General features: G+C 38.9%; 1 protein-coding gene across 7 annotated transcripts in view; it reads right to left on the bottom strand.

The window, feature by feature from the left end:
• COL19A1 (collagen type XIX alpha 1 chain) overlaps nucleotides 1–17,171 on the bottom strand; it is an 859,492-nt gene that overhangs the window by 75,691 nt on the left and 766,630 nt on the right. For all 7 annotated transcript variants that reach the window (XM_066604267.1, XM_066604321.1, XM_066604301.1 and 4 more), the window contains 2 exons: nucleotides 830–865; nucleotides 661–705 (listed from right to left, as the gene is read on the bottom strand). In XM_066604267.1, coding sequence (XP_066460364.1) covers nucleotides 661–705; nucleotides 830–865 — 81 coding nt within the window. The remainder of the gene's footprint in view (nucleotides 1–660; nucleotides 706–829; nucleotides 866–17,171) is intronic.

Below are 17,171 nucleotides of genomic sequence, written 5' to 3'. Positions count from 1 at the left end.
CATCATTTCATTTTTAAGTAAAACTTTATGTGCTAATGAATTTCCTGCTATAATTTTATAAAACTTTCAGCTTTCTTTGATTTTTTCCCCCTAAACCTACTGGTTTCTTTCATATACTATAGCCATAAATCTAACAGATAAAATTCAGCAGTTAGGCGTTACTCAAGAAATAGTTTCATGCACAGTTATTATTCATTTCAATGGGTGCCGTATAAGTCCCTATGCAGAAAGCTCCTCCTAGTGTTAGCTGCAGGCAGTCAGCACTTTACAGCAAGGAAAGCAAGGCATTTCTGGTATCGGAAAAATGACGCTTCAACCTTTTCTAAAGATACATTATAGGCTTAATCTGCACATAAAGGGATGAATTATGTTGGAGGCACATTTAACTATATGGCTGCGTAAAAGGAAGCAAGGGATTTGAAGTGCTGTGACATAAAAACAACCCATGAATGTATTGTCCTCCTTGTACTTTGTTTTAGTGTTTGAGCAAAGTGTATATTCTTCTAAAGAAACATTTCCCCATGTGATAAATAAGTAATACGTAATGACAACTAATTCTACTATGTCAAAGGTATCGATCTGCAATTTAAACTGATCTCTCTTGGCTGTGGCTATTGATGCAGATATTGGTGAAACAAGAAAATACTTTTAAAAACATACACGTTCTCCTTTTGGACCTCTGTCACCTGGCCGTCCTGGGGCTCCCTGAAAAATAGGAAGACTCATTTATTTAAAAGATTCTGGAGAAAAAAAAATTGAAAATTGCAACAGAAATGTTATTGTTTGTTCACTGAAGTTATTACAAGCAATGAAATTAAACATGACTCACCGGTGAACCTGGTAATCCATCATTTCCGTTTCTTCCCTAGAAATGATATATGGAATTTTAGTCGTTGAATTGCATTGCATAGCTGCACATGAGTTTTAGATCATCAGTTCTCCTTCCTCATCAAGCTATGAAAAAGCGCACACTGTGTACCCAGTAAGGGTGTTATAGGGACTATTTATCAAAGTCTGTAAATTGCAAAACTGATAGAAATCTTGTTCAACAGACAAAGTAAAATTTATCACAAATTGTATTTTTTTTCCCATGGAAATAATTCAACAAATGTTACTTTATTAATAAGTACAGAAAAAGCTTACTGGTGGAAATAATAGAAATTGGATTAATACTTTACATTTAAACATAGGAGAACTCCATTAAAGGGGTTATCTGAGAGGTGTAAAAACTTGAAAAAAACTATTATAAATTGATTTCAATATATAGTACTTTCAATTATTTATAACGTCTCTTTCTGTCGATGGGGTAGGCACTGGGAGAATTATAATGGCTGCTGTTATATAACCACAAAGCCCATCCTATTCCTACAGTGGGATGGGTTGTGTAAGGACAGAAAGTTGAAGACCTATATAATCTACTGTCCCTACTTTGCCTGTCACTAATTATTCCTGGTACATGCGACAATCCTGGTAGAGAGAAGAACATACTATAATGTATGATTTACCATCTCAGCTGTGTCAGAGCCTCAGCAGCTGTTTTTACACTCACAGTCGAAGTAGCAGAAAGGATGGCTCAGGCTGTTGTGGGGGACCTAGTCTTCTAAAAGACTGTGCATACATTGCTGCTCCTCTCTTAGAAGACTAGGTCCCCCACAACAGCCTGAGCCATCCTTCCTGCTACTTCAGCTGTGGGTGCAAAACTTTTCTCTAACAGCTGTTGAGGCTCAGCTGAGATGGTAAATCATACATTATACTTGGTTCTTCTCTTTTCCAGGCTGGTTACATGTAAAGTGAATGACTAGTGATAGAGAATCTATGACAGCCAAGGGAGGAGCTACTCCTTCATAAGTGGAGGGGCAGGCGTCTCATACCAGGACTGTCTTAGCAGGCATGAGCACATGCTGTGTCTAGCTCCCAGCACCATAGATAGGTAGTGCAACTGCAGGCAGATGTATATGTCTATCGACTGCTTTACTGATTACTGGCAAAGGATAATAGAAAGCAGGATAACAGTAATACCTGCATGCTAGCCATTCTAACAGGGTTTATGCTGGAATCCAAATTTCCAGCATAGTCTGTATAAAGCCCTGGGGTGCTTATGAGCGGGGCTCTGAATACTAGGACCTGATTCCCATGTGGCATACAACATACTTTATCTAAGTTGGACACATGGCAGTCAGCTCATTTGCATGAGGCTTCCACAGGTAGACTGACAGCACAGGGCCTTAGTGCCTGGTACTGCATATACTAGAAACAACTGTCAGTATAACAGCAAAGTGGGAGAGCCTCATTTTCCTATTGAAGAGATAATATCTACTCTCTCAATAGTATTCAGCCCTATATAATTATAAAGGCATGTCTGCATCTGAAATATTTCTATCAGGACACATTTAAAAACTACTCCTACTAGGATATATCTTGGTTTATGATACAAATACGTCTTTAAACAGTGGAAATAGATGCTACTCTTCCACTAGAAAAGCAAGTTATGGATCCTGATGAACTAGCCTAATGTATGAATAAGGCTAGGGAAACGCGTCGATCCACATACGATCCACATAAAAAACTAGATCTACATAAGATCCACATAAAAAACTAAGAATAGAATTTGATCTATATTTGACCTAAAACTATATCACTTACGGTCAACAACTTAGGACCCTAGTACCACTCTGGGCCCTATACAAGACGTAACGGGTTGGTATATATTCTAGCTTGACCTCCCATACTGTGGAGTCATCCTTGACCACCGACTGACTTTTTTCTAAGTGTCCACCTATATAAGGACCAATACCCTGAGATTGAGAGGTCCAGTCCAAAAACTAATTACCCTATGCCTTACTGTGGAAGGACCCACAATAGAAACACAGTGTAATCACAAACTAGTGGTACACATATCTGCCCATGAGGCCAGAAAAGTGAAGAGAGAAGGATTATCATCAGTAGTCTAAGCACTGCCACTCTGGGGCTGAGTAATCAAGCATTAACCCCCCAAGAGAACCCGCACACAACTGACCAATCGTGTATAAATGTACCTCTGATAATCCATAAAGGGGCTCATCCACACCATTGCGGGTGTATATACAATATTGAAAATTCAACCTCCCAGTTAAGACATAGTGGTAAAAAAGATATCTGTTATGTATGTTGAGTTTATGTTTTGTGAGTGTGCATAAAAGCATCTTATTTTATCATTGTAAAAAATAAAAGCTACGTTTTAAGCTACATAATCAGTACAAATTGTATAGATTAGAATAGGGAAGATGGATTATTTAGGTCTTCAGTCGGTAAACGACTGCACGAGCGCTGATGTCACCGCTATGGTCGTTAGCGCTCGTGCAATGCATTCAAACTGAAAGTCCTGCCAGCCGCTCGAGGGCTTTTCATCAGCATCTTGCTCTTCACTCAGCACTTCCTCAGTGAGCCAGTGAGTGCTAACGAGGTCATTTAAAGTTGACAGAAAAGTCAGCTTAAAGAACCAATAACGACAAGTGACAGAAAGATTCACTTTCACATGTAATGATTATTGCTCACTTCCGTCCATTGGAGGATAATCGTTGCGTGTGAATGGGCCTTTCAACTTTCTGTCCTTCCGCAACCCATCCTGCTGCAAGAGAAGGATGACATTTGTGTGTATGTGATTACAACCATTTTAATTCCTCCATTGCCTACCCCGTAGACAAAATTAGCAGATAGAGATAATTGGAGGTATTTAAGAATCACTTTACAGTATTATGTGCACTGTGTTTTTTCCCCGACAACCTCTTTAAGTGTGCTACACTCAATTATACTGTTAGTTGTAAAGATTTCCATAATAATAACATGATCTAATTTGAAGTTTGCGAAAATGTATATGAGCAATGAAAACCTTTAGTTATCATTATTAATATCTCCCATTTTTCTATAAACATTCATTGAATTCCGGTAAAATACAGGACAATAAGTAATATTCATCTTGCAAAATGCCAGATAGCTGGACAGAAACCAAACTGCCCCTACTACAGTCAATGGGACCAATTCTGAAACATTCTGTTCCACTATAAGACGGATCTGTTCGACCAGCAGATTCCGTTTTCCTGCTGGCATAATGGAGCAGTAAAACGGATTGCACCACACTCATGTAAACAAACCCTTACATCGGATCTAGTTACATTTAGGGTAGGGGTGATGCTGCTGTGGCTAAAACTCCAATACAACTAGAGATGAGCGAGTATACTCGCTAAGGCACATTACTCGAGCGAGTAGTGCGTTAGCCGAATATCTCCCCACTCGTCTCTAAAGATTCGGAGACCAGCGCGGGTGACAGGTGAGTTGCGGCGGGGAGCGGGGGGGAGAGAGGGAGAGATAGATCTCCCCTCCGTTCCTCCCCGATTTCCCCCGCTGCTCCCCGCCCCCCGCCGGTCCCCGAATCTTTAGAGACGAGCGGGGAGATACTCGGCTAAGGCAATACTCGCTCGAGTAACGTGCCTTAGTGAGTATACTCGCTCATCTCTAAATACAACCCAATGTCAATCAACTCCTTTACAGAACCAATGTATTCCATGTTTCGATGCAGTTTAGGAATATTTTCAAGATGTTTCTTGAATTTTTTTTGTCTAACTTTTACTATAAATGGCTACATGTGCAGTACTGCCTGTAAAATCTTTTTATGACATTGCATTTTTTCTTTTCCATTTGTATGAATAAAAAGTCACAAGAGTGCCAATACCTATAGCATTTTGTGATTTTAAAAATATTTTCTGAAGTTGCTCTAAAATTGCACTTTTGAACTGTAAAGTAAACACACTTTAAGAATCTGACCTAAGCTGGTAGGACAGGATCAGATTAGAAATGAGAGCTGTATTGATTTTAGCATTAAAAGTGCCATCTCTATGTGCGAGTATCACGTATTTGCTAAATTAGAGTTTTCTGATGTAATCTTCTTATTTCTGCAAGTATTAGATTTTGCTATGAAAGTCAATTTCCTTAAATAAATAAATAAATAATTAGAAAAGACTTGTTAAAAGGTCTGACATTGACTTGGCAGGAATGCCGACTTCCAATAGGTGGTGCTGCATAGTCATTGTTTCATCTCCAAGAATAGCATGGACGGCCTTATAAGTCTCTTCACATGTTCTAGGTGCTCTCCCTAAGGAGAAACGATACCCTACCCGACCCACATCTATAGGCCTCTCACTAGTCAAGCCAGAAACCTACTGCACACCGATGAGGGATAATCAACCCGAAACAGCTGTCTGTGTATGGTTTTATTTCCCCTCTGGAGACGATTCTGGCCTTGGCTCATCATTTCCAGTTACCACACTTGATAAAAGGTCTGACATTGACTTGCAGGAATGCTGCCTTCTAATAGGTGGTGCTGTAGAGGCACTGTTCCATTTTTCCATTTGCATACTTCCCAGAGGAGCATGGATGACCTTAAGTGCCATTTACACAGGAAGACTGTCGGGCAAACAGTCTCGGCATGTACTCGCTCCCGTTCTGTTGCACAGGAGCAAGTATCGTTAGCTCGCAGCGGGCCGGCTAGAGGAGATTTCTCAATACATCATTGGAGGTTTCTTTTACAAGACAATGCTGTGGAAATCATTGGAGGTATGCTGTTACCATTCCCAGGAGCAGAAAGAATACACCCAGAAATGTACCATTTTTCTACATACTATTGTCTGTCAACCAGTTCCTCAAATCTTCTATGAATGAAAGGGATTCCAATCATTCCTATTACCTGTCCCAGATGGCAGCATTAATGTGTATTTACAGTATGAAGCTTGCACAGGTTATATACTTCATTAGACAGATGCCACATGAACAATAGTTTGTCTTGGCTACAAAATATTAACAACTTGTATTGGCATGCCCTGTAGATTGTCAGAGTCATTGTTTTCTTTTACAACATATCACTTACTAATACGTGGGCAGATTAAAACACCAGTTCTCAGCAGGATGCAGACAGGCCACAATCTTATATGTGGGCGCTTGCACAGGTGCAAAATACTGATTCACACCACTAGTCAACTAGACTATTCTGTTCTCCAAAAATAACGAAATAAAAATAAAGTCAAACAGAGACCCAACTTTTTATCTTTAGTTACTGTTTGACTAATTAAAAATGATGGTTCCATCTGGGGTTCCATCTAATTGTGTTGTTTTCAGCAATTAAGATGGAAGCCTAATACGAAGAGGCTGAATACGCACAGTATCACAATGTGAACCTAGTGTTAACTGGTAAAACCCAGCAGCTCCAACGCTGCCACTTCTGTGCCCCAATGGTCTCTGTTGTAGTGCTGTAGTGAGGATGTGTCTGACTACCTACACATGACTGCTACAGCCAATCACTGCGCTCAGTGGTCAGATACCATCCTGCAACCATCTCCGCTGAGATTGGCTACAGAAGTCACGTGACTGGTGAAAATCATAACCGACAATCTTTCCGCAATCGAAATTCCACAAATCATACTTCTTGCTTATTCTTGGGTTCAAACAAGAATCCAAGCTCTTCCTCATGTATTTTTAGGAAAAACACCACTTTTTCCCTGGAATTTATTTAAGGTAAAACTCGACATGGCAAGTCAATAGGTGCAAACAGTGCACTTTCTGGTGGCTTTTATTTCACTTGTCATATGTGGTTTTGGTTACAGTTTTTTTTACAATCTCTGTACAACACCATGGAATAGGTTAGTGCTATATAAGCAATGGAAATAAATGTGGTAATGTCAGCACTGATGTACTGGTAGATATAGAATGGACCAACAGCCACGGTGACCTACTACTGTAATTAACACAGCAATTTAAAATTAGTTAAAAGGCACATGGAAGCCTTTCCCTTACTGTTTGGCAGAGGAAGTGCCAGTTTGGGAATTTCTGCTCTTTTGATACTTGTATGTTATTTCTTTGGTTCAACGCAGTTGTCTTATATTTGCAAAGCTCCAATTAACATACAGAAGAAAAGCTGCATTCTAATCCTTTTTGTTTTTAATGCTTTTGACAATTTTCTTCTCGCTGACACTGTGCACTCCCTGGATACTGCCACAGAGACGCTTCTTGGATCTTTTACATTCTTGTTCAGTGTTCTCTTTTTTTGGCCTCAATACTTGCTTCCATGTCCATGGAGATAATCTGAGGCTCCATATTATCTCCTTTGCTTCTCTTGTACACTGTCTCTAGGAAACTCCATGTGCTCGTTTAGATTATTTGTGCAGAGACCATTAAACACCTCTAATTGCTTTCACTATATGAGACATCACTCCACAAGATCAGTAACACCGCTTATGTGTTCTTCTGGCAAGGCTGATGCATCATTGTTTGATATCAATGTGAAGCTCCAATCCTCCAATTTAAATCTAATACAATTCCTGATGTTATGATCTCTGTAAGTGAATCAGAGGTAACAACAGCAGACTCTAGTAGTACTTGATACCACACTGTATATGGATTAGGCTTGACTTTTTTTTTCCTTTCACTTCATTTGCCACACTGTGTTCAGAAGTGTTACACATCTCCAATCAACATTTCTTGCATAATCCCTTCAATAAAATGCTTTAACATATTAGAACTACTGCATCCTACTCTGCCTAGATTCATATTACTCTTCATTATTTCTGCAGTACTGAGTTCAGATCTAAAATTCTAGAACCTTTTTTCTAGCTTAATGTATAAAGTATGAAATCCTGCGTTACGCTTCTACTGCATTCCCCAACCCCATTATAAATAACTCAAGCTTCCCTCTAAAGAATGTACTGTACATGCTGTGAGATGAGCCAGATCGGTCCACCTGCACACTAAGCTTATAAGAGATGGTATCTTAACAAGAAGAAATAATTCATATGTAAAAGGGATACTAGAGTCCCAGGATAATTACAGCAAAGATAATATTTCATTTGTAGCTTGGTGTATAGGAACATGTTGTAACACTTTCTTTAAAAGAGTTTTGCCTACAAGTCTGGGTGAACTGTAGTGGTGGTACAAGAGGCCGGTGGCCAAAGTCTTACAAGATTAAACAAGAAGAAAGTAGTGATATAAGGTTTCCTGATTGGAGGCTGTGTGTGATGCAGCAAAAGTCTTGATGGGCAAAAAGGTTAAGCGTATTATCTGTGGGCAACCACAAAACAGCTTATTAAAGGGTTTGAAGAACAGAAAAAAACATACCAAAATTATGACCAGTTGTGGCTCTTCTTGATGAACTTTGCCGACTGTTACTTCATTGAGTTTGTTGAATAAAAAGCCAGAAATCATGTGGCCACGATCAGCCTGCATGCCTCCTTATGGTCTAGCTTAATTAATGAATCCCTGTTCCCCTGACTACTTTCACTGGTTCCTGGAAAGAATCCTGGAAATTGGAAAGGACCTCCAAGGTAATCTGGTCCAACCCCCTATTCAATGCAAGATTCACTAAATCATCCCAGACAGATATTTGTCCAGCCCTTGTTTGAAGACTTCTATTGAAGGAGAATTCACTACCTGCCTTGGCAACCTGTTCCTCTTATTGGTCACCCTCACTGTCAGAAAGTTTTTTTTCTAATATCTAAACTATGTCTCCTCCATTTCAGTTTCATCCCATTCTAGTCTTTCCTTGCGCAAATGAGAATAGTGCTGATCCCTCTGCAGTGTGATGGCCCTTCAGATATTTGTAGACAGCTATTAAGTCTCCTCTCAGCCTTATATTTTGCAAGCTAAACATTCCCAGATTCCTTAACTGTTCCTTATAGGACATAATTTGCAGACAGCTCACCATCCTGGTAACTCTTCTCTGAACTTTCTCCAGTTTGTCTATGTCTTTTTTAAAATAGGGGGGGGGGGGGCAGAACTGGAAATAGTATTCCAGATGAGGTCTAACAAAGGAAGAGTAGAGAGTGGTAATTACCTCACGTGATCTAGACTTTATGCTTCTCTTAATACATCCGAGAACTGTGTTTGCTTTTTTTTGCTGCTGCATCACACTGTTAACTCATGTTCAGTCTGTGATCTACTACTACACAAGTCTTTTTCACATGTGCTGCTGATTAGCTCCATTCCTCCCATTTTATATGTGTTTTTTCATTTTTCTTGCCCAAATATAGGACTTTGCAGTTCTCTATGTTAAGTGCCATACTGTTAGTCGCCACCAACTGTTCAAGCATATCTAGATCTTTTTGAATCCTCTGTCTCTTCTCTAGTGTTAGCTATCCCTGCTAGCTTTGTGTCATCTGCAAATTTGAACAGTTCCCCTCAATTCCCTCATCTAGATCACTTATAAAAATATTGAACAGCTCTGGACCTAAGACAGAACTTTATGGTACCCCACTTGACACATTCTTCCAGTTGGATGTACTCCAATTCATGATTACACTTTGAGTAGATCGCTAAGCCAATTGTGAATCAACCTAAGAGTTGCCTTGTCAATCCCATATTTGGTCATTTTTCAATAAGGATAGTATGAGATACTTTGTCAAATGCTTTACCTGATTAACCCAGTCTGCGATTCTGTCATAGAAGGAAATTAGATTTGTTTGGCATGACTTCTTTGTAGCAACCAATACTGGTTCTGGTTAATTACTCCATGCTGTTTAATAATTTGTTCAAAGATCTTTCCCGGTGTAGGAGTCAGGCATGTAGTTTCCTGCTTCCACCTTCTTCCCTTTTTTGAAGATAGGGACAATATTTACCCTTCTCCAATTGTCTGGTACTTCTGTTCTCCAGGAATTTTCAAAGGTTACACTGGGTGATTCAGCAGTTACCTCTGCTGCTTCTTTCAGTATCCAAGATTCTAATCCATCTGGACCTGGAGAGTTTGATTCAATTAAGTTAGCTAAGTGTTCCCTCACCATATTTCTGTTTTATAGATAGCCTGCACTTTTTTATTACTTCAATAGCATAGGGACAATCAGTTGATGTTGCATTTACTTTCTGATAGAAAATGGATACAAAATAGGAATTTAAAAGTTCGGCCTTCTCAACCAATTCACCATTTTCATCCTGTAAGCATCCAATAGCATCTTTGATATTCCTTTTGCTTTTGACATACCCCCAAAATCCATTTTTATTGCTTTTGGCCTCTCTTGCAAGCCACAAATCATCGTTAGCTTTAGCTTTTCTGACACTTGCCCTACAGTTTCTGCAGATATTCCCCCGTCTTTCCATTTGATAAACATACTTTTCTTCCTTTTTAACATGTATTTTAGTTCTGTGTTCATTCATCCTGGTCTTTTTAAATGCTTCCAATTCTTCCTTCTTTTAGGTATTGTTAACAAGTGTGCCTTGAGAATCTAATTTTGCAATATTTCAAATCTTCTTGAAAATTTCTGTTCTTAAGAACATCCATTAGATCCTTCCTACACTCTTTCTAAGTTCATTAAAATCTGCTTTTCTGAAATCTAACCTTGAAGTGCATGTTTGTTCAGGTGTAGACTCAGGTCTTGTTATTCAAAATTCAAGGATAGCATTATCACTGACTCCTAAGGTTCCAGCCACCTTTACTTTCTCAACCATTTCCTCCCTGTTGGTAAGAATTAGGTCCAAGATAACAGATCCCCTTGTTTTCTCTTCTACCTTTTGGAAGATAAAGTTGTCAGCAAGAGAGGAGAAGAATTTATGGATCCATTACTTTTACCTGAGAGAGATTCCCAAAAAATGCCTGGATAGTTAAAATCTCCTATGATCACTATGTCGTACTTTTTCGAGAACTTGGCTATCTGATGCTGAAAGTATTCATCTATACCTTCTGCTTTTCCAGGTGGCCTATAGTAAATGCCTATAAATGTGCCCTTTACGTTGTTCTCTCCTTGTATTCTTACTCAAACAGTTTCTACAGAACTCCCATGCTCTGAAGCTTGGATCTCTGTAGATATATGCTTTGCTAACATACAACGCAATGCCTCCTCCCCTTTTATTAGGTCTGTTTCTAAATAAATAAGTTTCTTTCTTCAACCTTGTATTCCAATCATGTGTATCATCCCACAAAGTTTCTGTCACATCACATTCTTTATCTGTGTTAGAGCTCCATTTCCCTATGTTTGTTTCCCATGCTCCATGCATTTGTGGTTGGCATCTCTTGCTCCTCTACTTTCCTTCTGAATTTTTTGTGTTTGTTCTCTCTTTCCACTTCTAATAAGAGGGTTCAAAATTATATTCATTAGCTGCATATTTCTGCCTGGCCTTTCACTTCCCTTCCCACAATGTTCTAATTTAAAGCTCTCCTGAGGAGTGTACAAGGCGCCTGCCAAAGAAACAGCTATGCCTATGTTTTTATTTTATTAATCGGACTAAATAAATTTAAAATTGGGGTCCGATTATTGTGCTGAAAAGTGAAAAGCTAGCATGTATATGTAAAAGGTGGCAAACGGTGGCATATCTATATCATAATGGTGAGGAATTTTAAAAATCCAGGGATTTTTAAAATTCATCCAAAGTAGTGCAGTCAGAATAGCCTCTTACAGCTTAGTTCCGATAAGAGGTCACTTAGTATTGCAGCCTCTCTGTTATTGGTGATGTCATTGCTGAGGTGTTGGCAGATGGATCATTATAATAGCTAAGCTAGTGTCCTTCTATCACAGCCATTGCCAAGATAGAAAGGGGGCCCACATAAACCTAGAGTTTGCCCTGACCACACCTGTCCTGTCTTCTCCAGAGGAGAAGGAGAACAAGGAGAATAAGCACAAAAAAAACATAAAAACTTCTTCCAGATGTTGACCGAGGACAGATTTGAACCGTGAACTCCAGCACTGCGAGCTGCCATACCACTTCTTTCTTCTACTTTAACCAGAGAAGGAGAAATGGAGACGAACAAGAATAATAAACACAAAAATAACATCCAACTGCATGCAGATTTTACCAATAAATAGCCGTGAACCTAGGACCCCAGCACTACAAGGAAACAGTGCTAGCCACCGAGCCACCAAACTTCTTCCTTCTAACTCCTTCTGTTTGTTCTTCTCCAGGGAAGGAAGAGGAGAAAAAGAATTATTATTATTCTCTTTCATTTCTTTCTTCCTTTTCTCCTTCTACTTTTCCTCCTTCGTATACATTAATTTCCTTCTTATCCTTCTTATTTATCTGTCTTCACGCTATTCTCATTCTTCTCCTTCTCCACTGGAGGAGGAAAAAGAAGAATAAAGAAGGAGATGATAGAAGAGCAAGCATAGCGTCTCAGTCATTAGCACTGTTGCCTTGCAGTGCTGTGATCCTAGGTTCAAATCTGTCCCAGGACAACATCTGCATGGACATTGTATGTTCTCTTTGTGTTTCTCTGTCCCCTCCTCCAGAGAAGGAAGGCAAAGCATGGTGGCTCAGTCATTAGCACTGTTGCTTTACAGGTTCAAATCTAACCAAGGGCAACATCTGGATGGGGATTTTATGTTCTCTTTGTGTTTATTCTTGTTTTTCTTCCCCTCCTCTTAAGCAAAGCAGACAAGTGAGGTAGCTCAGCTGTTAGCATTGCTGTCTTTGCAGTGCTGAAGTTGCAGGTTCAAATCTGACCAAGGGCAACACCTGGGTGGTGTTTTTCAAAGACCTAGCAACAGTGCTAACAACTGAGACCTATTACAATAAAAATGCACATTACTCTTTTATTTGTAAAATGCTTTTCTGGTGATTGTTGCTAAAAATCAGTTTGGGATGACCCAATCTTATATGGCAAAAATTGGCCAGATTTTGTTGCTTGGCCAATCACAATGAGCAACACTATTTGCTACATCTGTAATTGGGTACCATAGTCTTTAATAAACATGTCATACTAACCACAGTCCTGACTCACCATACATTGTGGTATCAAACAAACCATAAAATGCCTCCTATTACAATCTCCCTTTCAATTAACTAATACATATAAAGTCAAGGTCTCTGCACAGTGTATAGTCACTTCTCCATCCTATACTCTCTTCCCCCAAGCACAAAGCATACTTAGCAGACTCTCTTCCATGTCATAAAATCCTATACATGTTTTACCCTTTCCTACTAAGCCCCTAATCCCTAACCCCCACTCACTCTACTGCTTCAATGCACCGTTGAGTTGCCCTGGTACATCTAACTGCACCAATAATGCTTATACTCTCAGAGTACTATATTCCTATAGGCAAATCAGTGGTTGCCATTGAATGTTGCCCAACTCCCATATACAAGTGTGACAATGTTTTCTTCTTATGTGTCGAGGAAAGCAGCCCAGACTTTTATTCCATTTGTGTTATAGTAGCTAAACCCATAAATTAGTAATATGTAAATGTCCTGTCGTTACTAGAACAGAGTTCTCATAGAGTAAAGCAAATACAACTGGAACATTGTGAGCAGTCTGAGAAAACAATTGAGAATGCTGAAAAAACTGCTTTGTGAATGCTTTCATTTGAATCTCAATTTAGAATGAAATATGTAACAGTCTTGTATGAGAACCTACAATATGGAGCGTTATATAACATCATTCTCATATGCACATGGAAAGCCACTAGATGGTAGTGTTGGATATATGAATAATATTCTCAGGATTTGAAAGCAATGAAAGTCTGCAATGGCTAGAATACCATGGAATCAAAGTTCATTGCAACTTTCTCCTATTAAATCATCAATTGATACGCCTGTGAGCTAAATAAGAAGTGTTAGGTCCCCGAGTTTTATAGTTTTCAATAGTTAAGTAGCAGGCTCCACTTTACCAGTGTCATGCTGTCTGCGATTTTGCAGCGGCAGAATCCAGTTTAGATATGGCAGCCCTAGAAATACTGCTTATCAGCTCATATAGAAAGAACTACATTGTGTGCAGTACACTACCTACTTAATAACTTCAGCCTCTTATTAGTTGATAACTATGAAAGACGTGAAAATAATAGCATTTCCAGTGGACCGTAATGCATTCCTAGTGTTTACATCAAGGTCATACTAGTAAAAGCTTAATAAAGTAAACTATAACATACAATGCTTAATACAATTAAGCATATACAATTGCCCTTAAAAGCTGGACAGTTTATTTCATTGAGTAAATTATACAATTAAGCTTAGATAAGTGTCATATCCACCATTCGCTACTTCAATTCCTTCCTTAAACATAGCAGAGCTGAATTTGATATTTAACTCTTCGAGTCCATGGTGGATTGATATAGTGGATGTAAAACCAATCTAGAATTTAGCATGGAAAAAAAAAATCATCTATACCGTAATATTGCCAGTTTTCACAGCATTGACCAAAATAATCCTGGCTGACACTGTCATGTAATAAAAGGCTTCATTGAAATTTTCTGAGTATATGCATGGAACAACACGTCCTGACCGAGACCAAGCAGGAAATAAGGTGATGTAACATTGTTCCCATCTGACAGGATGTCAGATGGGATCAAAAAGGAGATTAGAGGGAAACAAACTGGGATTGCAGCCAAATGTCTGCTGACGGAGCAGAGAGGGTTCACCTGACTTTTGATTGAAAGGCGCAAGAGTAGAGGAGGCCTTTGTAAATGAATGTCATTTCAGGAGACTAACTGTAGACATCATTTCAAAAAACAATAAGAGGACAATTTATCACAGCGTTGCGGCTGCATAGCTGGTAACACTGATAAAAAAAAGAACATCACTCCGCTGGCTGTACGCTTTTCCTGCAATTTGTGCACCTGCTTCCCAGCTGGGAGAGCGTGTTGCTTTGTGCTGCCTAATTGAAATGTGATATTGATCTGTGCGCGGCGTAATAATGTTTTTCATACTATATCTATACATAGAGCATACAATCTGCAACTCTTGCTTGTTTGCTTCAACAAGAAAACAAATGACCCACATAGACCAAGGCGATGGGTAATGAAGCAGAGCCAGAGCTGTTTCAACGGAGGGGCAAATTTCACAAAGTAAAGAAGCACATTTAATGGAATATTTAAATCAGATGAGGAGGGACAGGAAGCATTGGAGAAAAAGCAATTTATAATGAGTGCAAGAATGCATGGGTGGTTATTTTTGTAGAATGCAATGCAACTGTGAGCAAGATGCAGATATAGTGAATATGTGTTATTGAACATTGATATCAGCATACAGTATGTCTATATCTGTACATTTGGGATATATATTCAATTTCAAGTGGGACAGAAGTTAAATGATCAGGCATTCTTACAATAGTAGAATGTACTAGTGAATATTCTGCTCTAGGGATGTTGAACATGACAACTAGTGTAATATGTTGAGATTATTATCTACTAGAAGTGCCTACTATGGGAACTTTCACACAGGATAGAATTTTCCACAACAGTGTTGCAGAATATGTCGTCTCTGAATTCCGCACCAAAATTTGCACTGCTAACTGTGGATTTTCATGCAGATTTGCTGGCAAGATTCTGCTATCTTCAATTCAGCACCAAAATCTGCATGCTAGTAGTGTGGATTTTGGTGCTGAACACTCTGCAAGAGGGCATATATTGCAATACTGTTTCAGAATATTTCTGCCTGTGTCAAAGGTCCTTATGAGTGCAGCAAAAAAAAAGGTGCGATTACGGGTACCCCTTGAGAGACCTGCATCTGTAGACCTCACAAAAAGGTAGATAAGACTTACGGGTGAGGGTAGATTGTATAATACTTCAAGTGAAACCACATTTTTGTTTTTTAGTTTAGAAATCTAATGCATAAGCACATTCATGATTAGAATGTTCTCCAAGCAGGCACTTAAAGTAGTTGTCCCATTTTGAGCTGCTTTCTGCAGAAAGCAGACAGCTCCCTTCATTGCACAGTGGCCCAGGTTGGTACTACACGCCGAGTCCTATTGAAGTGAATGGGACTCAGCCTGGAGCACCACCTTAAGTCACTACATGATGTATGGAAGTGACGGTTTTCTGCAGCAAAATGACTAGAAGTGGGACAACCGCTTTAAAGGTGTCTTCCCACTAACAGTATTTATCACCTGTTTACAGGATAGGCGAGGAATTCTAGATTGCTAGGAGTCCTACTTCCACTACTAGTAGAGAAAACCCTAGTCTCTGTTTCCTCCTCACTAGCAAGTTCTTGTGAAGAGGAATAACATGAAGCAGTAATCAACTTACATAGATTCTATATAAGTCTACGAGACATATGGAAACAGCAGAGTGATCAGTAAGAATCACAACAGTGACTCCAATTGATCTAACATTAATGTCTTATCCTTTGCATAGTTGATAAATATTTCTAGTGGGAGGACTATGACCCGCACAACCAAAGTGGTTTATTGCACCAGCAGTGTCATTGACTCTCACTACAGTACATTTGGTTGTTAAATTTGTGATTATTACTAAATGGTGGTAGTTTACAAAATAGAAGCTGAGCAGAGTATTGCTTGGGAAATGGCTTCCATTTATGGTCCAAATCTCTTAGCCTTCTTATATTTTCAGAAGAGAAGAACAAACCTGGACCAAAAATCGATACAGCAGTGTGAATATTGGCAGGGCATTCTTTTTCTTTTATAAGGAATGAGAACTGTCTTGCTATTGTTCACTAGTATGATTTCAATGACAACCAAAATTTTATCTACTAGGCCTGTGGTTTTGTTGCTATGCCGGCCTTGAACACATTATCACAGTTTTCTTCATGTTCATACAATAGCTGTAAATACTATTTTCAGCATCCAGTAAGGTATTCTAATCTGATTTGCAGAATATTTTTTGAAACAAGAATTTAAAGAAATATGTTATATAACATTCTGAAAAAAAATGAGTTAAGCGAGGTTGTATTGCACTTGTGAGTATAATGGGAATTATTTATTTCTCTCACATATAGAACTTTGATATCAGCTAAGAGATACATAATAATGCAGTGAAATATGACTCAGTCTAAGGTTTCTATGAAAAGAGGCTCTTTTGTAGACATTGGTGCACCGTATGTGGGTGGAAAATATGTCCACAAAGACAAGCTTTGTGTAGCCATCGCTAACGCTCTTGTTTATCCCAGGTTCTTCACAAAAGAGTTTTATTTTACAATCTAATTTTAGAAATGACTCATATAATGCTGGATATGTACAGCTGAAGAATGATAGCTGCACCTTACCTATTCTATTAACTTCCATTTATTGTAATAGTAGACTCTCTCTCGAAAAAAGAAGACCCTTTTACCCTAGCGATTAGATGGGCTCCTGATACTTGGAAACCCACTAATTACACCTCCTGAACTTGTAATGAATCCTACTCAAATGAGCTTACAATCTAAATGAATGGGTCTATTAAAGACGAAAATTAATGCTAAAGTTAGGAACCAAAACTTTAATTTATGAGGAGGTTGTTCAG

The sequence above is a fragment of the Eleutherodactylus coqui genome, chromosome 1 (assembly GCF_035609145.1).
Source record: "Eleutherodactylus coqui strain aEleCoq1 chromosome 1, aEleCoq1.hap1, whole genome shotgun sequence".
Lineage (NCBI taxonomy): Eukaryota > Metazoa > Chordata > Amphibia > Anura > Eleutherodactylidae > Eleutherodactylus > Eleutherodactylus coqui.
The sequence above is the reverse complement of the archived record's forward strand: the minus strand, read 5'-3'. Positions and strand labels throughout refer to the sequence as shown.